Consider the following 26,886-nt stretch of genomic DNA (forward strand, 5'->3'; position numbering starts at 1 on the left):
TTAATTCTTCTAACCTACAGAATCCATATTGTCCATCTGTGCAGCTTGGTGGAGTGTGGCTCTCACGCAGGAAGATGGTAGAAGCCTAAATGTGCAGCAGGGTGAGGCACAGCTCAGAAACTTTATCCATATTTTTCATTCTATGGGAGGAATAGAGAAAAGGAAAGCTCACAGGACACAGAGCATAAATGGTGCTAGATTCTTAAGCATTCCCAGTGATTTAATGAGAACAGAGGGTCTGTCTGGGTGTGTGCCTCAGCAATGCCACCACACTGCATTTGCCACCTGGCCAAAGAAGAAAACTAAAATGGCAGTTATTTGAGGAAATAGTGAATTGCTCCTTCAGGACAGGTGTCACACACCCCCTGAACAGTCCAGTGCCTGCTGCTCCAATGAGGAGCCAAGTGAGAGTTTCTCCAGCTGTACCGATGAACTTCACTTTTAGTGTGCAAAGCACAAGAAATCATTTACTGGGACCCCTGTAGCACTGTGCCCTCTGACAGTGATCTCTGCATTCCTTTAGGCTTATCGCTACCTGGAAGAGATGCAGAAGAGAATTCCAGCCTCAAATCTGAGCTACTATGTGTCCCCACAGACCATGGAGACCGTGCACCAAGGAGCTGGCATTCCCATGAGCCAAGCCCTGTCCCCAACACACACTGGCCATGGTAGCACAGACAACAAGGAGGAGGAAGAAGTGGCTGATGAAGTGGAGGACCCCTGACAATGAGCACTTACCAAATGCAAAGCTGACTTTATTGACAGCTCATTTATTCCATCCTCATTAGGGGGCTCAGATCAGTCATATGCTGTTGCCACACAGCTTTTTGGTTATTACCAAGAATTTATTTTTCCTGCTTGACTGTACAAGCAACAGTATTAGAGCTAATATGTTCTCTCAAGCACAGCATACAGTGATTCACGTGTATATCCTGTTAGAAAGCTGGTTTAGTATTTTAATAAATTTGAGGCAGAAAAAAACAGTAAGAACTGCATCAGTTTTTTCTCAGTACAGAAGAACTGCATAACTTGAGGTGGAAATTGTGAGTTGCCTTTCAAGTACAACTCTGATCTGTATGGTGCAGATCTTTGATTCCCTAGAATTGAGACCTTCTGAAAACAATCCCTATATCATATGGGTAGGAGCTTGGTTAAAAGTCAAACTACCTACTCCTGCAGGCTGAAGGCAGAGGTTCCCCAACAAAAGCTTCTGTGTTTAAATACATCAGAGGGTCATGTGGGGTTGAGCAACCACTTACAGACATCTGGGGTAAACCTCAGAGTCACAGAACACCTGGGTTGGAAGTCACAGAACACCTGGATGTCCCCTCGTCCAACCCTGCTCGAGCTGGGTCACTCTGAGAGAGTGAAGCTTCTCTCTTACTGCGAAGCTCCTTCTCCAAACACCAGTTCATCAAGCCACTCTGTACTAGTCACATTTTTGGAGGCCAATTTCTTCCCTGGCACAAGCAGGACTGAGAAAAGTGAAGCTCAATGTAACAACCAAGGTTCTGGTCACCTCTCTGCCTGTCACCCTGCCAAGTGGTAGTTATCAGGTCATGTTTCTTACCAACCAGCCCTTACACTTAGAATGATTTTTCTTCATGTTTTGCGACTTGCTTCAAAACTTGGGGTGAACATGAAGTTTCTAAATTGCTTTCAGGGAAGAAAGGTTGGGGAGATTTTAAGGTCAAAATCTGAAAATAATTTATTCTTTAGTAGGAACTGCTGTACTAAGACTATACAAAAAAAAATTCCCTGTCTTATTCCTTCTTAACCACAGCCCAGCTCTAGCTCAGGCCTTTAAAGTTTGGCACACTTTCAGCACTTCAGTGTAGTTATCCAGTGCTTGCATACCATCAGCATTGCCATTCCATACACCATGGAATCAACATTGCCATACACCATGCCATACACCTTTTCCAGCAGCAGACCAACAGCTGGTCCCACAAACTCCAGCTGCACAGGAATGTGGGAGCCTTTGTAAGGAGCAAGTCATAGTGGCCCTCCCCAGCCCTCCTGTTTTTCTGACAAGAAGGCTCTGTGAAATCTCCCCTGTATTTTTAGCCAAGTGCTCAGACCTGCCAAGGTTATAAATAGCTGGGGTGGGGGGTGGGGGTGCGGGAGGATGGCAGCACTCGCCTACCTTCCTGCATCTGTACACGCTGTACCGGATACCCAGAGCTCACTCAATTGGCCTCCGCTACAAAGTCCAGATGTCAAGTCAGTCTCACTGGCTTACAGCTCAGCACCCTTCCCCCTTCTTCCTCTCCTCCAGCCAGGTGACTGCTGAAGAGGCCCTAGCAGTGCCCAACAACATCCAGCTGTAAAGAGCACAAGGTAAAGGTCATTTTTGTCACCTTTCAGCTAGGAAGGAACAACTTCAAGTTTCTTTTTCAGGTTCTCCATTAGCAGCAAGTTCTGCAGGGCCAGCCTTCTGCAGTCCCCATCAGGGTCTTTCTCCATCACATCTGCAAAATAAACAGCCACTGTTATTGGAAAATGGGAAAAAGTGCCCTTAACACTTCTCACTGTTTTACTGACAATCACAGAACTAAACAACAGTGTTTGCACCTACAGCTGGGCTAGACATCAGCACTTGCAGGAACTGCATTAAGCCAGAAGGCAGAGATGCATGAACTTGGTCATGTAGAGCAGCATGATTTCAGCCAAGTCCTGACTGCCACATGGGGTAGTGCTCCAGTCTTCTATGAGAAACAAACAGTCAGTTGGTTTGAAACACTATAGAAACTGTCTGACCTTGGATCCCATGGGATTATTTCCATGCCAGAATTTGTACTTGTCACCCTGACCTACACAAAAGCTTTGTACAGGTGAGCTACAAGTGTGAATGAAGTCTGCAGCTAGAAATACACTTTGTCCAAAGTCTTAAGTCTCCACTCTGCCATTCCTGCAATCTAAAATGGTCAGTGCTCCTTCCTGAATTTGGGGTCATGATGTCATTCCAATGGGGAAAGGAGGAGACAGACCTCAAGATTCAGCATATTCTTCACTCTCAGAGACCAGTCTTCTGATAAATGAGTTCCACACTTCCCACAGCACATAAGGGGAGTGTGAGGCTGTTCCCAGCAGCTGTTATTCCAGGGGCCCTTAATGGGCCTGCAAAGTAACAACCAGGATGCATGCAGGATGTCTGAGCAGGGGAGCCTGGAAGAGCAGGGAGCCTGTGTGAGGATATCCTGTACGCACGAGCAGTGTGCTAGGAGCCCAGCACTGTCAGCCCAAATACATGACTCATGTCACTGAAGCAGGGCTATTTATAGTGCAGGGAGAGCTGCACCCTAGTGCTTCCATACTCCCTCTGCAGAAGGCAAAAAGGGAGGTTACAAGGCAGATTGGAACAAGCTCAAAAGCTCAGAGTGCTGTTGGTGCTGTTTTCATTCCATGAGCATGGATTTGGCGCTGCTGGCACTGCATGGGAGGCACAAGGCACCAGTGTCCTGTTGGTCCTAACACAAACCACACTTACCCATGACATAGCTGCACAGCACTTGCAAGGGATGGGGAATTCCCTCAAAGGCAGCTGCTGAGGAATCAAAGGGACCATTTCCTAGAAGTGTTTAGGTACTCCCTCCCTCCCCTGGGAAGTATCAGGCTGCTCAACAGCAAGTCCAGCATGGCAACTAAGGGCAATGATGGACAACTCCAAAGTGGATTCTCGCCTTTCTCTGTAGCTAATATGTCCCAAAGCATCCAGTAAGCAGACAGTGCCAGGGCTGCAGCCAACAGGTTGAATGGCCAACAGTCAATCACAGGACACACTACAGCAGTTTGCAGAGGTCCTGATGTAACAATGAACTGAAAGAGGTCTGTGGATTTCTACTGAGCACTTCATGTTAACATCTCCTATCTCACTGTTCATCACTGTGCTTTGGCCATGGCAGAAGAAATACAGATGCTTTAAGCTGAAACCCAGAGTGGCTAAAAGGCATAGTAGTCAAGGCTCCCATGCAGGACAGTTTGTCATTCCCAGCTACAGCACAGCTAATACATGACACCTCTTGCAAATCTTATCTGGAAGAGTCATGAAGCAACAGCCAAGTCCATGAGCTCAGACCTGTGATTCAGTCACAGAAGCAGGTCTCTAGTGCCAGATGACCTGTTGGAGCAGCAGGAAGGGCTCAGTACCTCCCCTGTGCAACTGTTTCCCCAACAGCCTTGCAATAAATAGCAAAGGCACAGCCCAAGAAGCTGGTGTGTTTCAGGAAGCAGCTCTAGAAGCCCTTTAAATTGCACTCAACCATACGTGAAGCTGATTTCTTTAAGGCTTCTGAACTACTCATACAGCAGTTTTCCTTTCTCTGGTATACCCACAACAGTTATTTTACCCTGCTCTCATTTCCACAGGAATAACCATGCAGCTTTCATGCAAAAGCACTAGATGAAAAGACAGCTATTACACTACCTACAAGCATGAGAAGATTCTACTATCTTGGTCATCCTCCTCCTTCCTCCCCAAAATAACTTATTAGAAACAGACTACGCAAACCCTCATGCTGGAAATACATTCCTGAAAGGCTTCACTTGGTAACAGCAGTGTTAAATGCAGAAACAAGCAAATTCCTGAGAGCACATCATGTCATGGGAAAAGTGAAGTCTTTGGCCCGACATGGCAGCTCTCTTCCTTTCAAAGGGCACAGAGCACCCCAACCTGCCAGGATCAGAGGCCAGCAGGGTCAGTGTTGCTTCCTGCTTGCTCCCTGTGGGAAGCGACTCACTGAGAGTGAGAATGGTGAAGGAAATCAGACCAGAGAATCACAAGAATTGCCCTCAGAACACAGTGAAGGCTTCAGCATTAGTTGTTTTCCCTCCAGCTCAGTGCAGTACCTGAGCCTGATCTGTGCAGCTCCAGCCTGCCAGAACCCACAGACACAGCTTATGTTGGCATAAGGTGTGCTGGGTATGGCATTCAAAGTGATTTGCTGTATTTTGTAGCTTTTTCTTTCCACTGACAATAGCAAACTAGAGACTAGGCCATGCTCCTCTTCCTCCTGTTTTTAGCTCTAACAACACCTCCCTCATGAACACATGCTGTGAACAAGCCATACAAGCTTTGTGTGTTACTGCTGGCCAAAATCACTGCCTGGGTGTAACAAACAACGTGACAACACTTCCTGCAGCTTCATGAGGTGGGTGGGTGGCTGCTCAGACAGAGAAAGGGGGCATAGATTATCTTTGGGGATTTTTCTGGGTGGCCTGTGAGGACAGTCACAGTGTGTAATGCCATACCCAGTTCTTGGCTTATGTCTCAGGTACCCCAGTGCTGCATCCCTACAGCACGCATGGTGCTCTACTTGCTGATCATGCAGATCTCTGTAGCACAATGCCAGGACATCACTGCTGCCCTCACAATTAAAGAGGTGTTGCACAAAGACTGCACCACTAACCAGAAAAGCACTGATGTACCCCACCATGTCTTACCTCCCAGCCAGGACTGAGTCTCCAACAGCTCCTCTGTCATGTCTGCCAGAATCCGTTCTGTAGGGACGCTGAGGAGCAGGGAGGAGATACAGGACAAAAGGCCCTGGCGCACATACCTGTAGAGAAGGACTGAACTGGTTAAGAGCCTGCAGCTTTATGCTCTGCATTGATTTCCTCACCTCAGGGGCTCTCCAGTTTCAAATGACATGATGACTTTTGCCATATTCCTGCTGCTTAGGGGTGTAATCTTGCAGTGTGCCCCACATACAGAGCCCCTGCCATGCTGTGCACAGGCGTCTAGCACAATTCAGAGTCTTGGACACATCTGAGAGCAAGAGAAACTGGATGTTTACAGACTTTTGGCTACATGTCTTAATTCCTTTCCAAGACTGAATGTTGGAATTTAATCTAAAGTTTTCTGAGCTCCCTGAGTAAACAGATGCAACTATCACATAGACAGGTGGTCAGGAAATTTGTCGACCTTTCTATAGGTAATGGCTGTACTGCCGCATTAGAAGACACCAGCCAAGTTCATATGTTGGGCTGGCATTAAACTCAATCATAAGAACACACAGCTAGAGGAAAACACAAAGTAAATGCATTAAGTCACTGACACTGAGCCAGATGCTCATCTTGAACAAAGACAAACCACGCCTGGAGGCTGGTTCACAGCTGATCTTTAAAAATGAGAGCACAGAACTACAGTAACTCACGAGTCCGTGTGGAAACGCAGCGCCCAAACAAACTCCAGCAGTGCCTTTCCCATTGCTGTCACTGCCTGTAAAAGAGGATTGTGCACCACTGAACACCATCCACGTTGCCCTGTAGAGCTGGGCCTTGAGACATACTGCTCATTAAATGAGCAGTCCTGAGCTGGAAAGGACCCACAAGGGTCATGAATCCAACTCCGGCCCTGCACAAGACACCCCAACAATCCCATCATGTGCCTGGGAGCATTGTCCAAGTGCTTGAACAAAGGTTAACATCAGTGCTACAACTGAATTTATTTTACAGATGGGGAAATTCTGGCAGTAAAGAGAAATAATGTGCACAACCCCCCAAAGTTGACAACAAGCAAAAGGTAGTACAGGGTGGCTTGAATCCCATGTCTCTTTTCTGACAATTCTTCCCAGCCCATTTCACAACTTCTCAGCCCATTCAACTCCAACTTGCTGCCAGTCTTAGTGCATCAGGCCCTGAAGTACACAGATGTTTCAGAAGGCACCTCAAGTTCCCAGGCTGGAAGTCACCCCTACTCTCTGCCCTTCCTTACCACAGTGTTGACAGCCAAGTACATCAGGATTGCTAAAGTGTGGGCCAGTCTTCCAAGGACTAAGTGATCTTCCCCCAGAAGATCAAATGTTGTTAAAGGCCTGCAAGTGCAAGACACAGAGTTGTGGAGCAGTGAGAAGGCTGATCAGTGCCTCTTCGGAACAGTCAGGAAGTTATGCAGGAGGAATTGTCCCCAAAAGCCTGAATCCCTACAACAACAGTCACTGTAACATTATAATCCCTATAATAACAGGCACTACCAGGTTAAAAGAGATGAGAGTTGTTTGCTCTCACCTTTTTTTCCCAGACCAGTATCTCGCAGAGCAAGATCCTCTACTTGTATACTCATATAGCAGGTATCACACATTCTACCAACAAGCTTCACTTAGAAAGACCTATAGGCAAAAGCTGCCCCCAATGCCATACCATTACAACTGGTATTACAGTAATCTTGGTTATGATGGAACCGATTACTCAGCCTTCCTTAGGTTTGCAAAGATTTAAGGGACTGACAATAAACTGTGTCTTGTGTCCTATCCTGTGGCCACAAAGACCAGTGCAGGTTATAGGCCCAACCTGAGGCAGAGTTAACTTTGGCTCATGATTGCAGTCTGAGCTCTGTGGTTTGTGTGAATTTCCCACAGAAGAGGCTCAGCTAAGACAACTGGTGTGGTACTGCCAGAATTACTTGCCTGTCTACTTGCTGATGGATCTTCACTTCTGCAGCGTCCTACATACTCCTGCCCCACAAGACCTCAAAGGGTAAGCCCAAGAGACCAGAACCCTCTCCTCCCCAAGCTTTGTGAAGGACCCAAATGTCAATGTGGTGTCACTGGGCTCCTGTACAGCTCCTGGGCTGTAGCCTACTGCTCTGAGGCAAGCAGGACAAGCAGAAAGGTTCACTCTGGCAGTTACCATGCCCACATCCCACATCCTAAGGTGTTCACACTCACCTGTCAAAGTGCTGAATCAATGGGAAGAAGAAATACCCAGCAACAGAATTGAACTCGTTCGGGCGGGAAGCCAGTTCCACGTGACACTGACCCTGTCCAAAAGAAAAATGAAATCTAGGCACAAGATACATCACCCAGCTCTTCCACTTGATGGATACCATCAAGACCACAGATTCCTTGCAGCCAGCCCATTGTCAACCATTGCTTGTACACCTACGGCTACCAGTTTCCCAACTGGTTTGTTCACTTCCCACTTCAGATCTTCTCCACATCTAAACATTTCAATACAATATGCCTCAGTACTACTCAGTTAAATGTAAGGAACAAGGACATGCAAGGGATAAAGGAGTTTTGGAAGGCAAACTCTCCAGGCTGAACCACAGGGAAATTCTGGAAATTAGAAAACTGGCATCAATTTATCTCCCTGGAAAATAGGAAGACTGAGACAGTGTAGTCCAGAGGCAGCTAGTCTGATGGAGGCCCTGGTATCTGTGAGGCACAGTCACAGCTCCCTGCAGTGGCCACACAAGCTCAGAACAAGCACAGAACAACAAATATCCCTCAAAGCCAGGTAAGGAATTTCAGGTTTATCTTCCTCTCCCTGCAGGGAGAGGACTATAGGAGTTGGTACCCTGCACCAAAAAACTCAGACTCTGTAATTCAAATATATATTTATCTGACTTTCCTTTGGATTGGGTCTACTTTCACAGGTATTTTGCTCTTTCCATACAGAATTTACAGCAACTCCTAGTGTCCCTATTTTTGGTGGATTTGACATTAGTTTGCTTCTGGCCTCACCTTATCTAATCTCCGAGTCTTGTTTTTGATCCTCTCATCAACAACTCTTCTCCAGCCCTTAGAGCTGTCACTTCCCTGAAGGAGCTGGATACAAGGCTTTTGGGCACCAGAATGCTTGGTCTTTCCACGGAACTTGGGACAGGACAGTTCCTGAGCTGCCAAAACCAATACCTAGATAAAACAGAGAGAGGTTCAGTTAAAAATGGGTAATCCCTAGGGAACAACAGTGTCACCTGCATCCAAACTGACAGGAGCAATAAGGCAGAAAGGCACAACAGTTTTAGAGTGAAGAACAGCAGGAAACTGACCTCCAACAGCCATTTGGCTCTGAGGTACTGACCAAGCACTTGGTCACTGAAACAGAGCAGTGGCTCCTTCTTCAGACAAAAGTGTGGAAGCAGTCACAGACTGATCGATGTACTTCAGAAAGGAAAGATAAAACAGACTGATGATGTGAAATTAAACAGTGGCTTCTCCCAGGCAAATTCCCAACACATCCTCTGCATTCTGTGGAGAGGGATCCCTGTGTGATGGAGTGTAGCAAGGTGAACAAGAGGAAAATGCCAGACACGAATAATAGTGTAAGAAATTCCCATGCCTCTGCCTTCTCCCATGAGGAATAAAAGATAATCCCACTACACCTCAGCACTAGTGCAACAGACAGAAGGAAAGTGGGAAGTGAGAGCACTCACATCAAGGATGTCCATGCGCTGACGGAGACTGTAGTTCAGAGAGTAGAACTGGGAGGTCAGGTACTTTGCAACCTGTACAGAAAAATTAGGGTACAATCAACGGAGACCCAGGCTAGAAACAGCCTTTTCATTAACTCTAAAAGCATTTAATTTCACGGGTTCTTCTTCCTGTTAGGTAACAGCAAGCCTTAGAAAGAAGGGCAGAAACATGCAGTGTAAATGGGACATTCAGACACTTCCACTTCTAGATTCTCCCCCAGAAGAACTAAATGACATACAAGATTGTGTCATTCTTCTCTCTCTCCTATGCAGAGGTACCCAAACAACTACTACAGCAGCTAGGAGACCTCACTGTGGTCTTTCAGTACTTAAAGAGCATTAGAGGGAGGCTTTTTACTGGGGCCTGGTTAGCATGAAGAATAAAGGTGATAAACTGGCAGAAGATACAGACAGAGATAGACTGGATATTAGGAAGGAATTGTTCCCTGTGAGGGTGGGGAGGTCTTGGCACAGGGTGCCTAGAGAAGCTGTGGCTGCCCCTGGATCCCTAGAAATGTCCAAGGCCAGGCTAGACAGGGCTTTGAGCAACCTGGGACAGTGGAAGGTGTCCCTGCCATGGCAGGGGCTTGGAATTAAATGGGCTTTAAAGATCCTTTCCCACCCAAACCAGTTTGTGATTCCTTGATTACAGTCACCAGTCAGGTCTTTGTAGAAGCCCTTTCTGCCTCAGCTTCCCTCTATGTGAAACCCTTCAGTACAAGTCCTTATCTGATCTGCCTTGTCAGGCACACTCAAACCAACAGCCTCCAAACAGTTCCTCCAGTCTGACATGGTTTTCCTTTTCCTACTGGTTCAGTCATTCCTTGCAGATTCTTCAGAAGCATAAATGTTGTTAGACCTGAACTATCTGTTTTACCACACTGACAGCTCCCTCTGTCAAATGAGAAACAGACTCCAGCTGCTTCAATATTTGCCTGTGCCTCAACTGGAAAAAGGAAAGTAGTAGGAGGAACTCACAGGTATTGGGTCTGTGGTTAAAACAGCTACTTGAGATCTTTGACGGAGCTCCACGAAGCCTTCAATGCAGGTCTTTTCCTCCAGATGCAATAAGATTTTTGCCAGCTCCACACTAACCTGCTCAAAATATGAAAAAAGGTATCAAAACCCTGATGGTGTTTGGGTTTTTTCTTCATAGGAATTATGGACTACTTCTAATGTTTAAACAAAGACAAGGGGGTATTCTGTTTAGGAAACATGTCTATTCCTTAGGAGGGAGAGAAAACACACCAAGCCAAACGCCATCAGACTTATTTCTCAAAGCCCTGAACAGATCCTCCATCTGCCAATTCTCTGTCCACATTTCACTTGGGCTTTTTGGAGAAGTGACATCATGACACAGAATGAATTGTCACTGTAACCAGTGGGTTAAAGGCTACAATAGCACAGCTTTCTCTTTCTCAGCTGCTGTCTCTGACACTTTCAAGTGTTCACTAGCAGATAGTGGTGATCACTCTTCGCAGTCACCTTGTCCTAGGTTCCTCTCCCCTGAGCTTTTCATCTTGACCAGTACAATTCAGTTACTCCCTCCACAAGACATTATCCTTTTACAAGCAAATAGGGAAAGTTCGCTTGATTTTGCCTCTGTTTTCATTGGGGAATAACAATTAAATTGAATTTCAATTTCAAATCCAAAATGGCTGCTTTGTCATCTGCATTTCTAGTGTTCTTCCTGCCCAGCACAAAGCATGGAGCTTCCTCACACTGGCAAGCACTACTTGTTGGATCTTTCATTTTGAGCACTGGAGCTGTGAGACAGCAGGGTGCCCCCTGCACTTTTGCTGCTTCTCTGTTCCACCATGCTCTATAGCCTCACCTTCAAGGCAACTATCTCCTTCTACTTCCAAGTTGAAAGCTTGTGAATGTGTACCTCTAACCCAGCTACACATTAGCCTGGCCTTCTGTTCCACCAGCATGTTTAGTCTTCTCATGACAGCAAAAGAACACGCCCTCTGCACTACAGCCCTCTTGTAACCTAGATCATAATACTTCACCTCTCTTGTTGCTGCTGGATTCTTCCGAACCAAGCTCTCAAGGGCCTTGACTGTAGCTTCCCATTTATCCACATCTTCAGTTCTTGATCCAGTCAGAACTGAAATCAAAGGACAAACAAAAGTTATTAACAGAATGGCTGTGTTTGGGTACATATACAAACTTCCTACACAGAGTTCACTCTCCCCAAGATCAGTAAGAAACAAATTAAGATTCAGCCCAAACTCTCCTACCTTCAATACAGTCTCGGATATACACAGGAGCCTTAATTTTAAGCTCTTTATCCTCACACATGTCATAAGGGATGAGGTCATCATCACTGTAAAAGAAATAAAGGAAGGGGTTATTTTATGGGGTGCAGATGATCTTGGTTTCCCCAGACAGCCACACAAAGAAAAAACAGCGCATACACTGCCATAACCCCATTACTCCAGGATTGTGTCACTGTATCACTGAGCAGCACTGCTGAAGCATGGCCTGAGAGGGATCCTTGGGAGTTCTAGGGAAAGAATAGTTCTGTGACCAAATCTGGAATTGGACCTCCTGGTCAAGTACAGGAAGGAGATAGCTGACCAAGAGACTAGAAACTGACTCCTGAGATTCATTATAGATTTATATATATATATATATATACATATATATATACACACACACACACATATATATATGTATTTCTTCATATAGTGAGAGAATAAAGCAGGTTCACTATTAAAATGGGTAAATACATCCACAATTTCCAGGAAATATATATCTAAGTCAAACAGAACAAATATAGTGGCTGCACATAACACAGGCATTGCCTAATTTATTGACTAGTGTAATTTCCTATGCAAAGCCCTGCTCTGCTGCAAACCACTCAGCTGAACAAGGTCGGAAATCACAACAATTGCCCAGAAATGCACTACTGACAGATCCTTTCCCCCCACATCTGCTTTTTTTTTTTCCATTTCCTCCCTGTTTTTTTGCCCCATACCTGTCAAACTCAGTGTCTGACTCCTCATTTGGCATCACAGGGGCTGCTGTATGGGATTTCTCATTACTCTCTGGTACCAATGGCAGTGCAGAACCTGCTTTCTCACTCCTGCTGTGGGAAACAAGAAATTTTAAAATGGATACAGTAATAGTTCTTACAAGGAAGAAACTACCCTACCAACCATCCTACCAACCCTTGCTGCCTAAATAGAACAGCAGATAATTACTCCTGCTGCAGTTTCACACCCAGCTGGGCAGACACAAAGAATAAAGTACTGGGAAGGAGAATGGAGTAAGGGGAGAAAAGAAGCAGAATCTGCTAACAGAAGAGTAATGGATTAAAAAAAAATAAACTGGCTAATTTGCTGTGTTCCCCTGCATAATACTTAGGACTACTAAGGAAAGACTCCAATAACCAGATCACAGAGACTTGCATCAGATTTGAAACTCTGAATGAGACTGAACTGAAAGTAGGTTTAGATTAGATAGCAGAAAGAAATTCTTTCCTGTGATAATGGTGAGGGTCTGGCACAGGGTGCCCAGAGAAGCTGTGGCTGCCCCTGGATCCCTAGAAGTTCAAGGCCAGGTTCGACAGGGCTTTGAACAACCTGGTCTTAATAGAAGGCGTCCCTGCCCATGGCAGGGTGTGAAATTGAATGGGCTTTAAGGTCCCTTCCAAGCTGGCCTTGAACTTCCATTGCTAGGTCTTGCATAGGATGAATAAAGTACTTGAGAATATTTTTTTTGTCTCTACCTATTTCTGTGGACTTTGGCATTGTCCTTTCACCTCTCTGATTCTCAAAAGCTGTCTATGCTGATCATGCCCCTAAAATGGGAGCAATAAATCTTTTGTACTTCCCTGGAATGCTGGACAGCTTCATCTGCTAATAACATAATGTGCTTCACTCCTCTGCTGATCAAACAGTGCTTCAAAGAGCCTCAGCAGATGCTCTGGAAGTTAAGAGCACTGAAGAGCCAGTCTTTAGAGTGACAGACAGACACAGTAGATTATTGTCACAGGTAAATGGGGCTGGGGGCATACAGCACAAATACCAGATTTCCAAGAAGCAAACAGAAATGCCCATTTGATTCTACCCAAGGTCACAGAAGACTCCTACACCACAGTTTCACTACATGCAGCTATCAACAGGCAATTTTAATACACACTACCAACTGAATTATGAATGTAATTAAATCACACTGTAAGAAGATAGTGTATTACGATGCTTAAGAATACCTAAAACATCTTGAATACTGTACATAGTTCTTGTGTGTAAAGGGGAAAAGGCATGGAGAACAGCAAAAAGACAGCATGAATAGTAGCAATAACTTACTCATCATCTGGAAGGCTGGGGACATTACAGAATGATGGAGTCTGCACCAGAAGGGATTTCAATTCTCTTGTTTCATCATCTTCTTCATACTAGACATTCAGAATAACTGTTGCTGTACTCTATTACTTACTGCAAATATGCCCAGCATTCAACATTTTACCCTTATACTGCACATGGACTAAATCATGACCAGATGAACCCTCACCAATCCTGTTTCAGTCCTTGTGCTGACAGCTGCAGGCAGCTGTAATCTTTGTCCTTTTATATTTAAGAGTAGCACCTGATGACATCTTGTCTGAATGTTATTTCCATCTTTCAAATATTTAATAAATGGCAATGTGACAGGAGGAATGTGGCAGGCTTTTAAAGAATTAATGTGATTTAATCAGATAAGTCACATAAATTGTACTGGAAACAGCAGAGCAAGCATCTCCATGTCAGTCTTGAAATTCCCAACTCAGAACAGGTCTTCCCACCATGTCAGGGACTGAATGCTCGCTACTGTTTTACATTTGAAGCTCCCTCTCAGCTCCCACAACTCGGATTCTGATTCCCTCACGCAATAAGATAAACTTTAATTACCAAGTTTACCCCAACCTCTGCTGGCAGATTGCACTCCTGAGGTAACTCTCAGCCACCTGACCATTACATACAATTGCTTTTTTTGTAAACAGATTCTCTCTTTTTGAAGGTGTGACTGCCTCTCCTTATTTCCAGATAAAAAAGTGCTATAATGATCTGGATCATCTGGTTTAAAGTTTTTACTTCCTCTAAGCCCAGCAGACCAGTCATAAATTTCACTGAAACCTTCACCTCAAATTTCAGGACAGGCCCTTCAGTGTTTATTTTCAAGCTGATGCTCTCCGCCACCACCATGCCCAGACGCCGTTGTTGCGGCAGACTGCTGTCCAAGCGGCATTTCACACCCTCCATCATGCTTGTCAGAAGCTCTGAAACAAACAACCAGCAAACAGTGCATGTCTGAAATTCTGAAACAGTGGCAGAAACAAACACTCATCTTTATGTGCTTCCCTGAGGGCAGCTTTACCCACTCACCACCCAATAATGGACAGAAAGGGTCCCTGAACTGTGGCTTCCCTCCCCGCAGTGTCAGTGCTGCCCTTCAGTACCAGCACAGAAAACCCACATCCTTCCACAGGGTACAAAGTCAACAAAACATTACAATATATTCTAAATCTGCAATATTTTGGTTTTCACTGAAACAAAAAAGGATGACAAGTTAAGTCAATCTTTAGTTTGGTTTTAGAGAGCTTCAGAGACACTTAAATAAATGTCATGTTTTGAGTACTTTACAAGTTCTGACCAGTACACATCACATAGAGACAGATATCTGCCTAACTTTGGATAAGTTCAAACAGGCAGATAACACAAGTATTTCTCAGCCCTTAGGGAATACTGGTTGCCAGCTTCACCAGGAAGGCTTTGACTGAGCTCCTTCATCTCAGAAAGCTTATCTTTTCAACAGCTATCAGACAAAAAACTGAGTGTAAAACTACAGAACCTGTAATACGTATCACATCACTTATTCACTTGAAGAACAATTAATTCTAGACTGAAACAGATGAGCAAATCTTGAAGTGAACCTTCACATCCCACATAAGTCACAGACACACACACACATACACACACAAGTAATTCTAGACATTGTACAGATTTTTTTTTTTTATTGCAACAGAAACAGAGATGTTAGGCCAGGACCCCAGTGTGCTATGCATTGTGTGAGCACAAAACTGGAGGTCCATGCCAGTGCCTAACCTGCTCACTTCACACTAAGGAATGCTCATGGACTGTCAGACACCAAACTAACAGCTTTTTACCCTCAGATACCTTCCCTGTCTCTCTGGAGCTGCACCCATGCTCCAAGGGTAAGCCTATGAATCACAAATCACACCATTCCCCTCACTAATCCTAGAGTCAGTCCTTGTTTTCCTGTGACAAAACTTCAGGGTTTTTAAACCACTGCTCAGGTAAGAACCCTAAAGCAAAGATTGGCCTTCTTCAATTCCATAAGTTAAAGTTATGCACTTAGAATTCTATCATATCAATGCTAAAGAAGATTCCAGCAGGTTACCCCATTTGCCAAGGTGAAAACTGGAAAATTCCACTTATCCATAGATCAAAACAAGGTATTTTTCTACCCATAGTAAGACTCTCTTCTAAACAAATCTAAGCCCTTCTTCTCACATAGCCTCACCTTGTCTGTGGGTCTCAATTTCAGGCTCCTTCAGGTGGGAGAGGCAGATGAGGATGGCCTTGCTAATGTACAACTGCTGCTCAGCTGGGGAGTGTTTCACAGCACTGCTGCTGCTCCAGGTCTCCAACAGCTCCTGCAGCACCTAAATCAGAGAACTCAGGTTGGCCTGAAATGGATCTTTTCTATACAGAGGTAATTTTTTAAACACATTTTTATTCTCCCTCCAAAGAGAAAAAAAATACAAATTTTGTATTTCAGGGCCCAAAATGTACTGTGTTTGCCACCCAAGAACTACACTTTCATTTAAAATATTATTAAATATAATGGGTTTTTTAATTTAAAACCTATGTTTATTTCTCCTTAATAAATATTATATGCAAAGACACATGTATTATTAGCAAAAAACAGTACGGTATTATAAGGTTTTATCTGTGTTTAGTCCAATTTTAGATAACTGTCAGTACTTCCAGATCATTTTAGAATATGTCAACAGTGGAAAAAATAGTAATTTAACAAAATGGTAGGGATTTCCAGATATACATGTTTTGTAGAAGTCTCATCACACTGCTGACTTGGAGAGGCAAAAATATCTGCCATCCCCACTGAGGAAAATGTGCATGAAGGAGATTATGAAACATTAATCACTTGGTAAACAAACAACTCTCCACCAACTTGTTGCCATGTGCCCAGCCACATGAACAGGATGACTGAGTAAGCTGAGAAGTACAGAGGACATAGGACAACTGTCAGAACCCAAGCCTCACTAGTTTTGCTACTTGGAAGACAATTTACAAATTAAATATGAAAAATTAATGCCAGAAGTGCAGAACACTTTGATTCATTTATCACAGTTCACTTGTGATATGGCTGAGCTTCTCTCACTCTCATGAACAGCAATCAGAAAGTCTGAGAGAAGCACCAAAATTGTGCACCCCTAGACACACACAGCGAAGAATGTTCCCCATCAGACACCTCATCAGCAACTCAGTGAACCTTACTCTGAGCAACAACGTGCGCCGGAGGCCGTCCAGGGACAGGTAGCCAAGGAGGTTCTGCAGCACTTCTGTCTGCAAGGAAAACCACAACTCCTGCTTCAACTGTACATAAAGCTGTCATCCAGCAGTGACAAGTGTCTGTTTTTATTTACTACATTAAACTTCATTCTGAGGGACTGGTTGACAACATTCAGAGACAGAAAAATAAACAGATTTTTAAAAAGAAGCAAGCACACATACGCTGTAGCTGATGAAATACATGGAAAACCATGACAGAAATAGAGTACAGTATTTTACCAACAAAACTAACACAGTCCCAGGCAAACAGAACTCATGAAGTCTAAAGAACATCTATCACAACAGCATCACAAGCCACAGTACAGTTCCTAACATCCTGTGACAAACTTAGGTGCACAGGAAGAAACCAAACAGTCCTTATCTCATGTCTTTGATCTAATTTTTATCCACGTGAGGGTGGATCCTGGCTGTTTCAACCTCCTCTTTCAGATTCTAAAATAACTGAATGCCTTCAGCTCCCCAGAATTCTGAAACTCTGTGAAAATTATTGCTTGGTTCCAAAGGTGTACAGTAATTCTGCTAATCACCATTAACCCTGAGAGAGCACATGAATCCCATGATTTCAAAGCTACTGTTCACCACTCCCTCTCTGTTACACTCTATTGTCAGTGAACAGCTGCACAAATGTGGTGAGACTGAGGGTTCATTTTGGAATGAAGAGTTAAACCTTAGTCAGGAAAGTAAGAACTCAGCTAAAAACCGCACTGGCACCAGGGAAAAGCTGACACTACCACACTGCTGTTCCCCAGAGTCCTCACCGTGTGACCATACTGCAAGAGCAGCATCTTCTGTGTCACCACAAACTGAGCCTTCTTGTTCTTCACAACCAGGTTCCCCAGCAATCTGGACAAGACATCTGCCCTAACAAGACAACAACAAAAGATCAGGAATCCATGCTGTCATGCTGCAACTAATCATAAGAAAATCTGAGAGCAGCTATTTGCAACCAAGTCTCTAGAATACCTCTAAATTCAGATAGTGAGCCAGTAATGGCAAAGAAAGCTTTCACTTGTTATTCCATGTTGCTGTATTTTTATATATTGGTAAAGGTCTGTCTGCACAAACCAGCCTCTGGGATAAGTCCCAATATTAAAGGCTAAAATCCTTGAAACTTGCCTGTAGAAAGTAAAACAATGTTCCTGTGTACAAGGATAAGAATGTAAACTTGTGTGTGTTAGCCAATAGTAGCTTGCTCTGCCCGCAGACCCTGTAGAACCCTATAAAAGGTGTGCTAAAGATAGAAATAAACAGCATTCACAATTACTTCTGTGAAGACTGATGAATAGCTCGGGGGTCTTTCAACATCTGGCGCTCTGACCAAGGACACCCCTGCGGGCAGAGGGGCTTTGGAGTCAGCGGAGTGGATCTGGGCATTAGACGTCGCGGGCTTGGATCGGCACCGGATAGGCAGCCTGAGCGCGGTGAGACGCGGTGCGGTAGGACGTGGAAATTCAGGCTGCTGGGGGGGGCCCAGGCAGGCAAGGGCGTGGTAGAAGGGTCGCAACCTTCCCCCTTGCGGGTTGCCGTCAGCATGGATGTGGAATTTGCGGCGGCAGATAAACTGCTTCTCTGCATCCTCGTTAAACGAGGTGAAGCAGCCCAGGAAAAGGACCTGGATATGCTCATTATATGGGCTAATTGTCATGGGCATTTGCAGTGCCCACACTGCTTTTTGCGGTGCAAGAATGGACTGATATATCGGTTCTGATATGGGAAACGGCAATCACGGAAAAGAGCAAGGACACTGTGTCTCTCAGTCGAACTTGGCAGATTGTAATTAATACCTTAAAATCAGAAAAGCGAGATATGCTGAGGCTGTGAGCCCCGTAATTCTACCTGCGTCACAGCGGCAGATGCCTTTACCTCCCACTGCTGGGCAAGCTATCTCCTATCTATGCTGCCCATGGAGAGAGGGAGAGAGAGTCAAAGAGAAGAAAATAATGAGAAAAAAAAGTTCCACAGTGAACGCTGAAACAAGGAAGAGAATCTGTTCAGTTATGGCAGGATGTGATACATCCAGAAATATTTGCTTCATTTTTGGAGTCACTTTTAGCATTACAATCTTATTTAAGTTCCCTCTTTACCACCCTGGAAGAAAAGAAGCCAAATTTAGATTGGTTTCCACCCGAACCAGGGGGACATGGGGGAGCACTGAGGTGGGCGCAGAGAACAAAGGCATCCTGGGGGTAGAAGCAGCGCAAGAAAAGTTCCAAGGCCACGCTGATAAGCTGCAATGATCGCCGCTGTTAGCACCTGGCCGTGAGAGACTTTTCGTGTAACATCGCCTGCTTTTGTAAAATCGTGCCCCTTTTCCTCTATCTGCAAACAACAAGAGAGATTGAGAGAAAAAACTGCTTTTGTTAAAGTTAACTTTGTGAGGTTTTTTTTCTTTCTCTCCATTTTTCCCCTCTGCGAGAGTATGTAGAGAATGTGAAGAAAGATAAGAGCAGCAGAGAGCAGCAGCGGGGGAGGGGGGGGGGGCAGTCAAACACCCCCACCCCCGCTCCCTCTCTAAGAAGAAGCATTGGGATTGTACCTAGTTTGTTCAAAAGTCATGATTTATTTGGTTTTCAAAATGTTTTTATATACCATTGTAGAGTTAAGTTTGTGTTTTAAGTAATTATGAGTTTATGCAATTGCAGTTTTTAGAGTGTTAGTGGAGAAATTATTGTGAGTCTTTGAAAGGGAAAGAAAAAGAAAAAAAAAAAAAAAGAAAAAAAAAAAAAAGAGAGAAAAAGTGTTAAAAGTGTTTAACAGAAGTTGCCTCGCAATAATTGGGTTTTAGAACTTAAGGTTAAAATATGGTGTGATTTACAGCTTCTAGGAAAACCTTCCAATTAATGTTATCTACAGAAGAGATTTATGGTTTAAAAAAAAAATAATTAGTTAAGAGAACTTTACTGTACAAGACAAAGTTAAGTTAAAGTATATACTATCCATTTGCTTGTTTTTTCCACAATTTTAATAAGGTAATTTTAATGTGAGTCCTTTTGTTATATAAAACACATATAACTGCATATACACCAATTTGGATTTTGGATTTTAGTTTAAAAATTGGACTTGATGCTTCTGAAAAGTGCTACAAAAGCTGGATGGCAGCTCGCCAAATCCCATGTTGTTGTGGTTTTTCTCTAGAAAAATTGCACTTTAAAATCCTAACCAATTTAAACATATACTAGACAAATTCCTGTTATGAATAAGTATTTTTAGTAACATTTGCAGTTATTGTGGGTTATTCTTAAAGTTAGATGACATAGAATTGTGATGGATTTGTTACATTTTTATAATCTTTATAGTGAATCCATGTTATTATTATATTGTGTTTGAAAGGTATATATCAAACTTTTAGCTGCCTTTTTGTAGTAACAGAATAAGATTAAGTTATGTTTTCATTTAACATAGATTAAGTGTTAATAGAATTAAGGATAGTCGAGTTTTATAATGTTTAGGCTTGAATGTTTTTAAGTTAAGTTTTCTAACTTAGATATTCTTTTGAGGTTAAGTTTGTTATTTCCTTTTGTCATAAGTAATTATTGTTAGGTTAAAATATTGTTTAATATAAATTGTTTTATGTTTTATTGGAGACACTTGTTTAAACTGCAAAGTATAGTTATTTTTCTAGAGAAATGAAGATAGCCACAACTGAAACAGCAGTGATGGAACACTGGTGAACACCTGTTTGTGGATGGAGGTGAATGCAGTCTGTGACACCTTTGACTTCACTGGGAGTTCTATTGGTTGTTGCAATCTCTGCAGTTTTGGTTTGTTATAGCTTTCTTATTTTTCAGTGTTTCCAGAATTTTAAGAAGATGTATCATTGTTGAAGATCAGCTGCCATGGGAGAGGCTTCAGATTAAACCAACTGCTGCATGGTTTAATTGGTCTGGTACCTAAGGCTCCTGATCATTTGCTTTGTGCAAATGCATTTTAACAGTTTGCTGTGCTGTGAGCATCTCATAGCTGCTACTATTGAGAACCTTGTTTTAGAAATTAGTTAAGAGGCATCTTTCCAGTTTAAAGCCAGGCCCTGGCCAAGCCTTGACTTTACCTGGACAGAATGTTTGCCAGCGGATCCAGATGTTTTCTGTACCAAATCAGTATCTGAGTCACTTTTTGACTCAGCAATTTGACCCTATTAATATGACAGCTGGATCAATTTTGAAGTGAGCTTGGAGAATCATTTCCGGAGATGATTACCCAATCCTTCACTGATTTTTTTTTTGTTTCTGTTTGTTTGCTAACTATGGGATGCTGGTGCAGTGTTTTAGTAATTAATAGTAGTTTTATATTACATATGTCATTAATAATGTTTATGATTTAATTGATTTTTAACTGGTATAAGTCCTTATTAATTGTGTATATGGTTTTGTGTTGATGTTGATGTTTATAACAGAAGTACATCTCATTTTATTTTTTTTTAAGAAAACAGGGGAAATTGATGCCCTAAAAGCATTTGATTAGTGTAATTCATTAACTTCAAGGAGAGAAGTGTCTGTGTTTTGTTGGCAGGTTCAAAAAGGTCACCTGTCCATCTGACCAGACTGTCTGCCTCTGAACACACGAGATCCAGTGAACAGAGATGTCATCACACAGCCTTGGTACTCCAGACATGGATCAGAAGTGGACCTGTCAGGACACAGTTGTGTCTGAACACTATACAGACAGTTGCCAACAGAAATTTTATGTTGTTATTATGATGTTGTGTCTCTACCAATTTTTCAGGTATCCTTTGTTTTAAGATTTAGAAGGATCTGAAGAACAACTTGAACATCAAAGCCTTCAGTCATCGATCAACTGCCAGCTGACATCATGGGAGCAGTGAACGTTCCAGGACTGAATCGTGTTAGAGAAATTCTGTAGAAGATCTAAGAAGTGTAGAGACTCCATTTAACTGTATATAAAGCAAATTGTAGTTGTGTGTTTACCCTTTCAGCAAATTGCTTTCACGCTTAGACTACATATATACCAGAGCACGTGTGTTAAAAGTAGTTAGACAACAGTTTAAGATAAAGAGTTTAGCCTGTGTAGTAATTGTTATGTTAGTTTAAAGTATAAGTATTCCCCCTTCAAGAGCTAGTGTAAGCATCTTTGAAAGTTCATTTAACATTAAAGTTTTAGCTGTGAGTTTGCAAATATGATGTCATTTACATGGAACAAACTGCTTATGGTAATTGTGTTGTGTATAGTCCTGACCAACTGTCTGCTAACTAATATCCAAAAGTGACAGAACATATGAGTCACTGTGGCACACTGAACTGGCCAAAGGTCAATGTGTTTGAGCCTAGCCACACCTGGAGATCCTTTTTGCACCTGTCTCATGGGAGTCCCTGAATGGGATCCTCCAGCATTTAAAGGTTTAATTAGTAATGAGACTCAACTGAATCAATTGGCAATGTTGCAAGAGTGCAATCACACTGTTGGCTTCACATTAAGACAACTTGAAGCCTGTTGGCAAGCAAAAATTACCAAAGTTCTCAATATTACAACCCTCAGAAGAATTAGATTTGTTAAGTTCCACCAATACCTCAGGTGGATGGATAATGTTTGAACCCCCGACAAAAAGTCATTCTAACAAAGTAATGCGGCACTGAGCTGCAGTCAACCCTATAGCTGATCTTGTTACTACCATTGAAAGTAAAGCTTTTATTTGTGGTGCAATCTCACAGGACAATTACCAAAGCGATTACCTAGTTCCATCTTCCTCATCTGTGGAGATAGAGCATGGAATTAGATTCCTGCTAATCCACAGAGGACCCTGTTATCTTGGGAAACTAACTTTGTTCCACCCAAGTTTACATCAATTGTTCAATGTAACTAGCAAAATGAAAAACATCGAACAGTCAAAGCGAAGCCTGAATGAATTAAGGCCTAGCAACTCTAAAAAGGCTCGCTTGCTAGACTAAGGAAGGATTGAACTTAACATCCAAGATGTTAAGTGAGCTTTCAGCCGATGTGAGTAGTGTACATCATGCAGTATTATGAAATCGAGCTGCAATTGACTTTTTGCTCTTAGCACAAGGACATGGTTGTGAGGAATTTGAAGGCATGTGCTGCTTGGATCTTACTGATCATTCAGCTTCCATCCATAAGCAACTGCAACAGCTACAGGATGGGTTACATGCCCTGAAAGAAGATGGTGACCCCATTGGAAGTTGGTTTGCCAGCTGGGGCATCACTGGATGGTTAAGGTCTCTTGTGCTAGAAGGGGGACGGACTTTACTTATAATGTTAATTGAGATGACAGTCTAACTTGTGTGTTATCTTATCCAAAGCCTGGTTTGTGCAAAAAGAGAAAGGGGGAATTGTTGCTGTATTTTTATATATTGGTAAAGGTCTGTCTGCACAAACCAGCCTCTGGGATAAGTCCCAATATTAAAGGCTAAAATCCTTGAAACTTGCCTGTAGAAAGTAAAACAATGTTCCTGTGTACAAGGATAAGAATGTAAACCTGTGTGTGTTAGCCAATAGTAGCTTGCTCTGCCCGCAGACCCTGTAGAACCCTATAAAAGGTGTGCTAAAGATAGAAATAAACGGCATTCACAATTACTTCTGTGAAGACTGATGAATAGCTCGGGGGTCTTTCAACAATTCCACTGCATTTCATGATGTTGATTCTTAAGAAATGGTGCAGGTTCTCCCTAAGAGACAACAACCAACTACATTATCCCTTGAGCCTTTTAGGAAATGGCAGTGTAAAAAATTACCTACACAAACACAGCACCTTTCAGAGACCGATTCTGCATGTATTTGTGACAATTCCCACCTTCGCTGTGAATCAGGGAGAAAGCAGAGTTCTTACCCAGGTGCTCTCTGCACAAAACCAAGGACCACTGCTTCCATCCAGCGGTCTGGCACACATTCCACCAACCGCCAGCATATCCTCTGCCAGATGCAGTCTGATTTGGTGAGGTCTGTCAGGCGGGGCACCAAAACTCCCAGAATTTCCTCTGAAGCACAAGAGAAAACAGTAAATACCCCAGATGGGCAGGAGTGGTACAATGGCATTTGAGACTGACCTGAGAATTTCAAGATCTTCACAGCATGAAAAAAATACAACGTACAGTTTGCAGTTCTAAATTGCTCCTGCAGCAGAAATACAACTAGAATAATGGAATCATTTAGGTTGGAAAAGCTCTCTAAGACCATCGAGCCCAACTATAATGCAGCACTGCCAAGGCTAACACTAAATCATGTCCCCAAATGCCACATCCACTGGCTTTTAAATCCCTCCACAGATTTAGTGACTCCACCACTACCCTGGGCAGCCTTTCCAATGCCTGACCATCCTTTCCACAAAGAAGTTTTCCTAAATGTCTAATCTAAATCTCCCTGGCACAGTTTGAGGCCATTTCCTCTTGTCCTGTCCCTTGTTCCCTGGGAGCAGAGCCTGACCCCCACCTGGTAGCACCCCCCTGTCAGGGAGCTGTGGAATGAGAAGGTCCCACCGAGACTTCTTTTCTCCAGGCTGAGCCCCTCATCTGCTCCTCATCAGACTTGTGCTTCAGACCCTTCCCCAGCTCTGTTGCTCTTCTTCGTTCATGCTCAAGTAAGAACTGGGGAACTGACTGGTAAGAACCACACTAAACAGCCTAAGGAACTGGCCAGAATTCCTCATCACAGTAAAGAGCCAGAAAATCTTCCTTCTTCTTCTTCCCCAGCCCTGTTAACTACTACATTCAGTGGCTTTGAAGTTTTAAGCAAAACCAGACCTGGGCTGTCCCCACAAGAGGGTTACTGCATGTGGGCAGGGACTTACACTGGTATTCACAACACTTTCAGACATGAAAAGCACTAAAAAACATTTAATAGTCATACTTCAAATAGCAGAATGAGAATCTGCCCACCCTTAATCTCATCCTGATGAGGATGTTCTCTCCATCAGTTTTTGAGAGAATAGGTGCCATTCATATAAACTTGCAGAAAAACACCAACATCTACCAGATGCAGCTGAGTAGCCTCAGAGAGCAGAGGGCAGCCTGTGCAGTCCAAGTCAGAACAGCTCCAAATTAACTCGTTGGTCTCCCACTCCCTCCCATTGATCATCATCAGAGTCATCCTCCCATGCTAATATACTAAAACACTTCCCCTCTCTCTAAAAGAGCATAGTAAAACACTCACTTTGCCTTCCATGAATGCACACCTTCCCCAGGACATGAGAAACAAAAGAGATGGAGCAGTCCAAGCCACCTGGGATAAAACAGACATGAGCTTAAACAAGTGTGGCACCAGCATCCTCCAATTAACCTTCAGGAGGAGGTACAGACTTCCACAAGTGCTGAATTCTGAAAACACATTAACTTTTTCTCTTCAAGCATCATCTCTTCCTCCCTCCACTATCTATCTTCAGGCACAAACTAGCACTCAGTATTAGTTACAGTGATAGGCAGAAGGCTAAAGCAGCTCAGTCCCACTTTAATGCAATGGCACTGGTAGCAATGCCACTGGTTGATTCAGTACTACTCATATCTCCCAAACAATTCCTTCAGCACACACCAAGTGGCCACAACTAAGCTTTAGCAACAGATGATGCCATTTAATTGCTTGGAGGATTCCTGCTTTCAGTGGATTCCAAAAGGCATCAGCTCCCTCCCTCATTCCTGGGACTTTACACTTTTAGGATAACCTGAAGGACAAATGTGAGGCTCTGCAACACTAATCATCTGTATTTCAAGCAGCAGCCATGGGGTCCATGCACAAAATACTTCTTCATAAAACGCAACCCTACAGTACAGTCATCCTTGCAGCCTTACCCCGCAAAGAGTCAGAGATCTTCTCTAGCACCTGGAGAACTGCATCGCCCAGGAGAGGGAAGTAGTTCTGTGGGAAGAACACTGGTGGATTCTTCCCCTGGAGTTTATTGCTCACATGCTCAGGTAAACACACAATCTTGTTGATCAGGACATCCTGCAGCTCTGGGCAGCCTGGCCGTGCCTGCTGCTGACAGACCTCCCACAGTAATGCTGACACCCGGCCCTCCTGCAGGAACCGCTCCAGGACACCAACTACCTCTCTCAGGTCAAGACCAGCGCTGGAAGAAAATAACTGTTAAGTTCTTCCCTCTTTTAAATGGCAAAAATAAGATTTGCATGCTATTGCTTTTCTGTTGTGGTATTACCACTGAAACGCCTCTGCTCTGTTACACGGGATTAAATAAAAAATCGAATTAAAGTGATTTTAATTTATTTTTATCTGCAGCTTCCACAGCACCAAACACTCAGGACCTTCAACAACCATGACTGAAAACTGTGACTCAGCAGGACAGTATCGCGTGGAGTCTGAATGCATTTCAAGGCGAGGCAAGGGCTACCTGCGCTCACCCACATCTCTGTCCCCCAGCGCACTTCGGCCCAGAAGAAAGGCACCCCCAGATATCCCTGCTGCCCGCCGAGACCAGCCCTGGGGAACCCCAGCCCATCAACGCTGCGGATCTCCGCCCGTCTGCCTGCCCCGGGGATGCGGACTGACCCTGCAGAGCCAAGGGTCTCCAGCAAGACGCAGAGGACAAGGCCGGGCGGGCCCTCCAGAAAGCAGCGCTGCCACACGTCCTCGGGCCGCGCCGCGCCAGGCGCCCGGGCCAGGCTGCGCAGGAAGGCGCCGAACAGCGCCCGCTCTCGCTCCCCGAGGGCGGCTGGGCCGCCCGCCGCCGCCAGAGCGGCGCGCACCGCGCCCAGCGCTGCCGCCAGCCCGGCCTCGGCCCCGGCCCCGGCCCTGGCCCGGCCCAGAGCCGCCATGGCATCCCGCAGGACGGGCTCCAGCCTCGGATCCAGAGCGAGTTCCGGCTGCGCCGCTACCGCCGCCATAGCACTGAGGGGACCGCGCAACACCCCCACTTCCGCCTGACATGCGCGCCAGCCAATGAGCGGCGCGAGCCAATGAGCGGCGCGAGCCAATGAGCGGCGCGAGCCAATGAGCGGCGCGAGCCAATGAGCGGCGCGAGCCAATGAGCGGCGCGAGCCAATGAGCGGCGCGAGCCAATGAGCGGCGCGAGCCAATGAGCGGCGCGAGCCAATGAGCGGCGCGAGCCAATGAGCGGCGCGAGCCAATGAGCGGCGCGAGCCAATGAGCGGCGCGAGCCAATGAGCGGCG

The 26,886-nt window shown here is 44.3% G+C and overlaps 2 protein-coding genes across 9 annotated transcripts in view; one reads left to right on the top strand and one right to left on the bottom strand.

The window, feature by feature from the left end:
• Window positions 1-2,370, top strand: part of IFT140 (intraflagellar transport 140) — a 91,164-nt gene extending 88,794 nt beyond the window's left edge. For all 8 annotated transcript variants that reach the window (XM_088063814.1, XM_088063811.1, XM_088063812.1 and 5 more), the window contains one exon: window positions 524-2,370. In XM_088063814.1, the coding sequence (XP_087919940.1) occupies window positions 524-724 (201 nt within the window). In that variant the 3' untranslated portion in view covers window positions 725-2,370. The remainder of the gene's footprint in view (window positions 1-523) is intronic.
• On the bottom strand, window positions 10-26,600 carry TELO2 (telomere maintenance 2). The gene is made up of 21 exons (XM_014252393.2): window positions 26,266-26,600; window positions 25,551-25,828; window positions 24,919-24,987; window positions 23,600-23,747; window positions 17,559-17,661; window positions 16,726-16,794; window positions 15,728-15,869; window positions 14,326-14,462; window positions 13,513-13,601; window positions 12,180-12,290; window positions 11,440-11,525; window positions 11,209-11,306; window positions 10,175-10,291; window positions 9,158-9,229; window positions 8,466-8,636; window positions 7,668-7,759; window positions 6,716-6,815; window positions 6,156-6,220; window positions 5,443-5,558; window positions 2,361-2,471; window positions 10-140 (listed from the first exon to the last, which is right to left on the bottom strand). Exons 1-20 carry the CDS (start codon window positions 26,598-26,600, stop codon window positions 2,368-2,370), a joined length of 2,502 nt encoding a protein of 833 aa, XP_014107868.2. The 3' UTR covers window positions 10-140; window positions 2,361-2,367.
• Between the last annotated feature and the right edge of the window lie 286 nt (window positions 26,601-26,886).

Source organism: Pseudopodoces humilis, chromosome 18, assembly GCF_049639895.1.
Source record: "Pseudopodoces humilis isolate 2021_Gansu_Grassland_sample_001 chromosome 18, ASM4963989v1, whole genome shotgun sequence".
NCBI lineage: Eukaryota > Metazoa > Chordata > Aves > Passeriformes > Paridae > Pseudopodoces > Pseudopodoces humilis.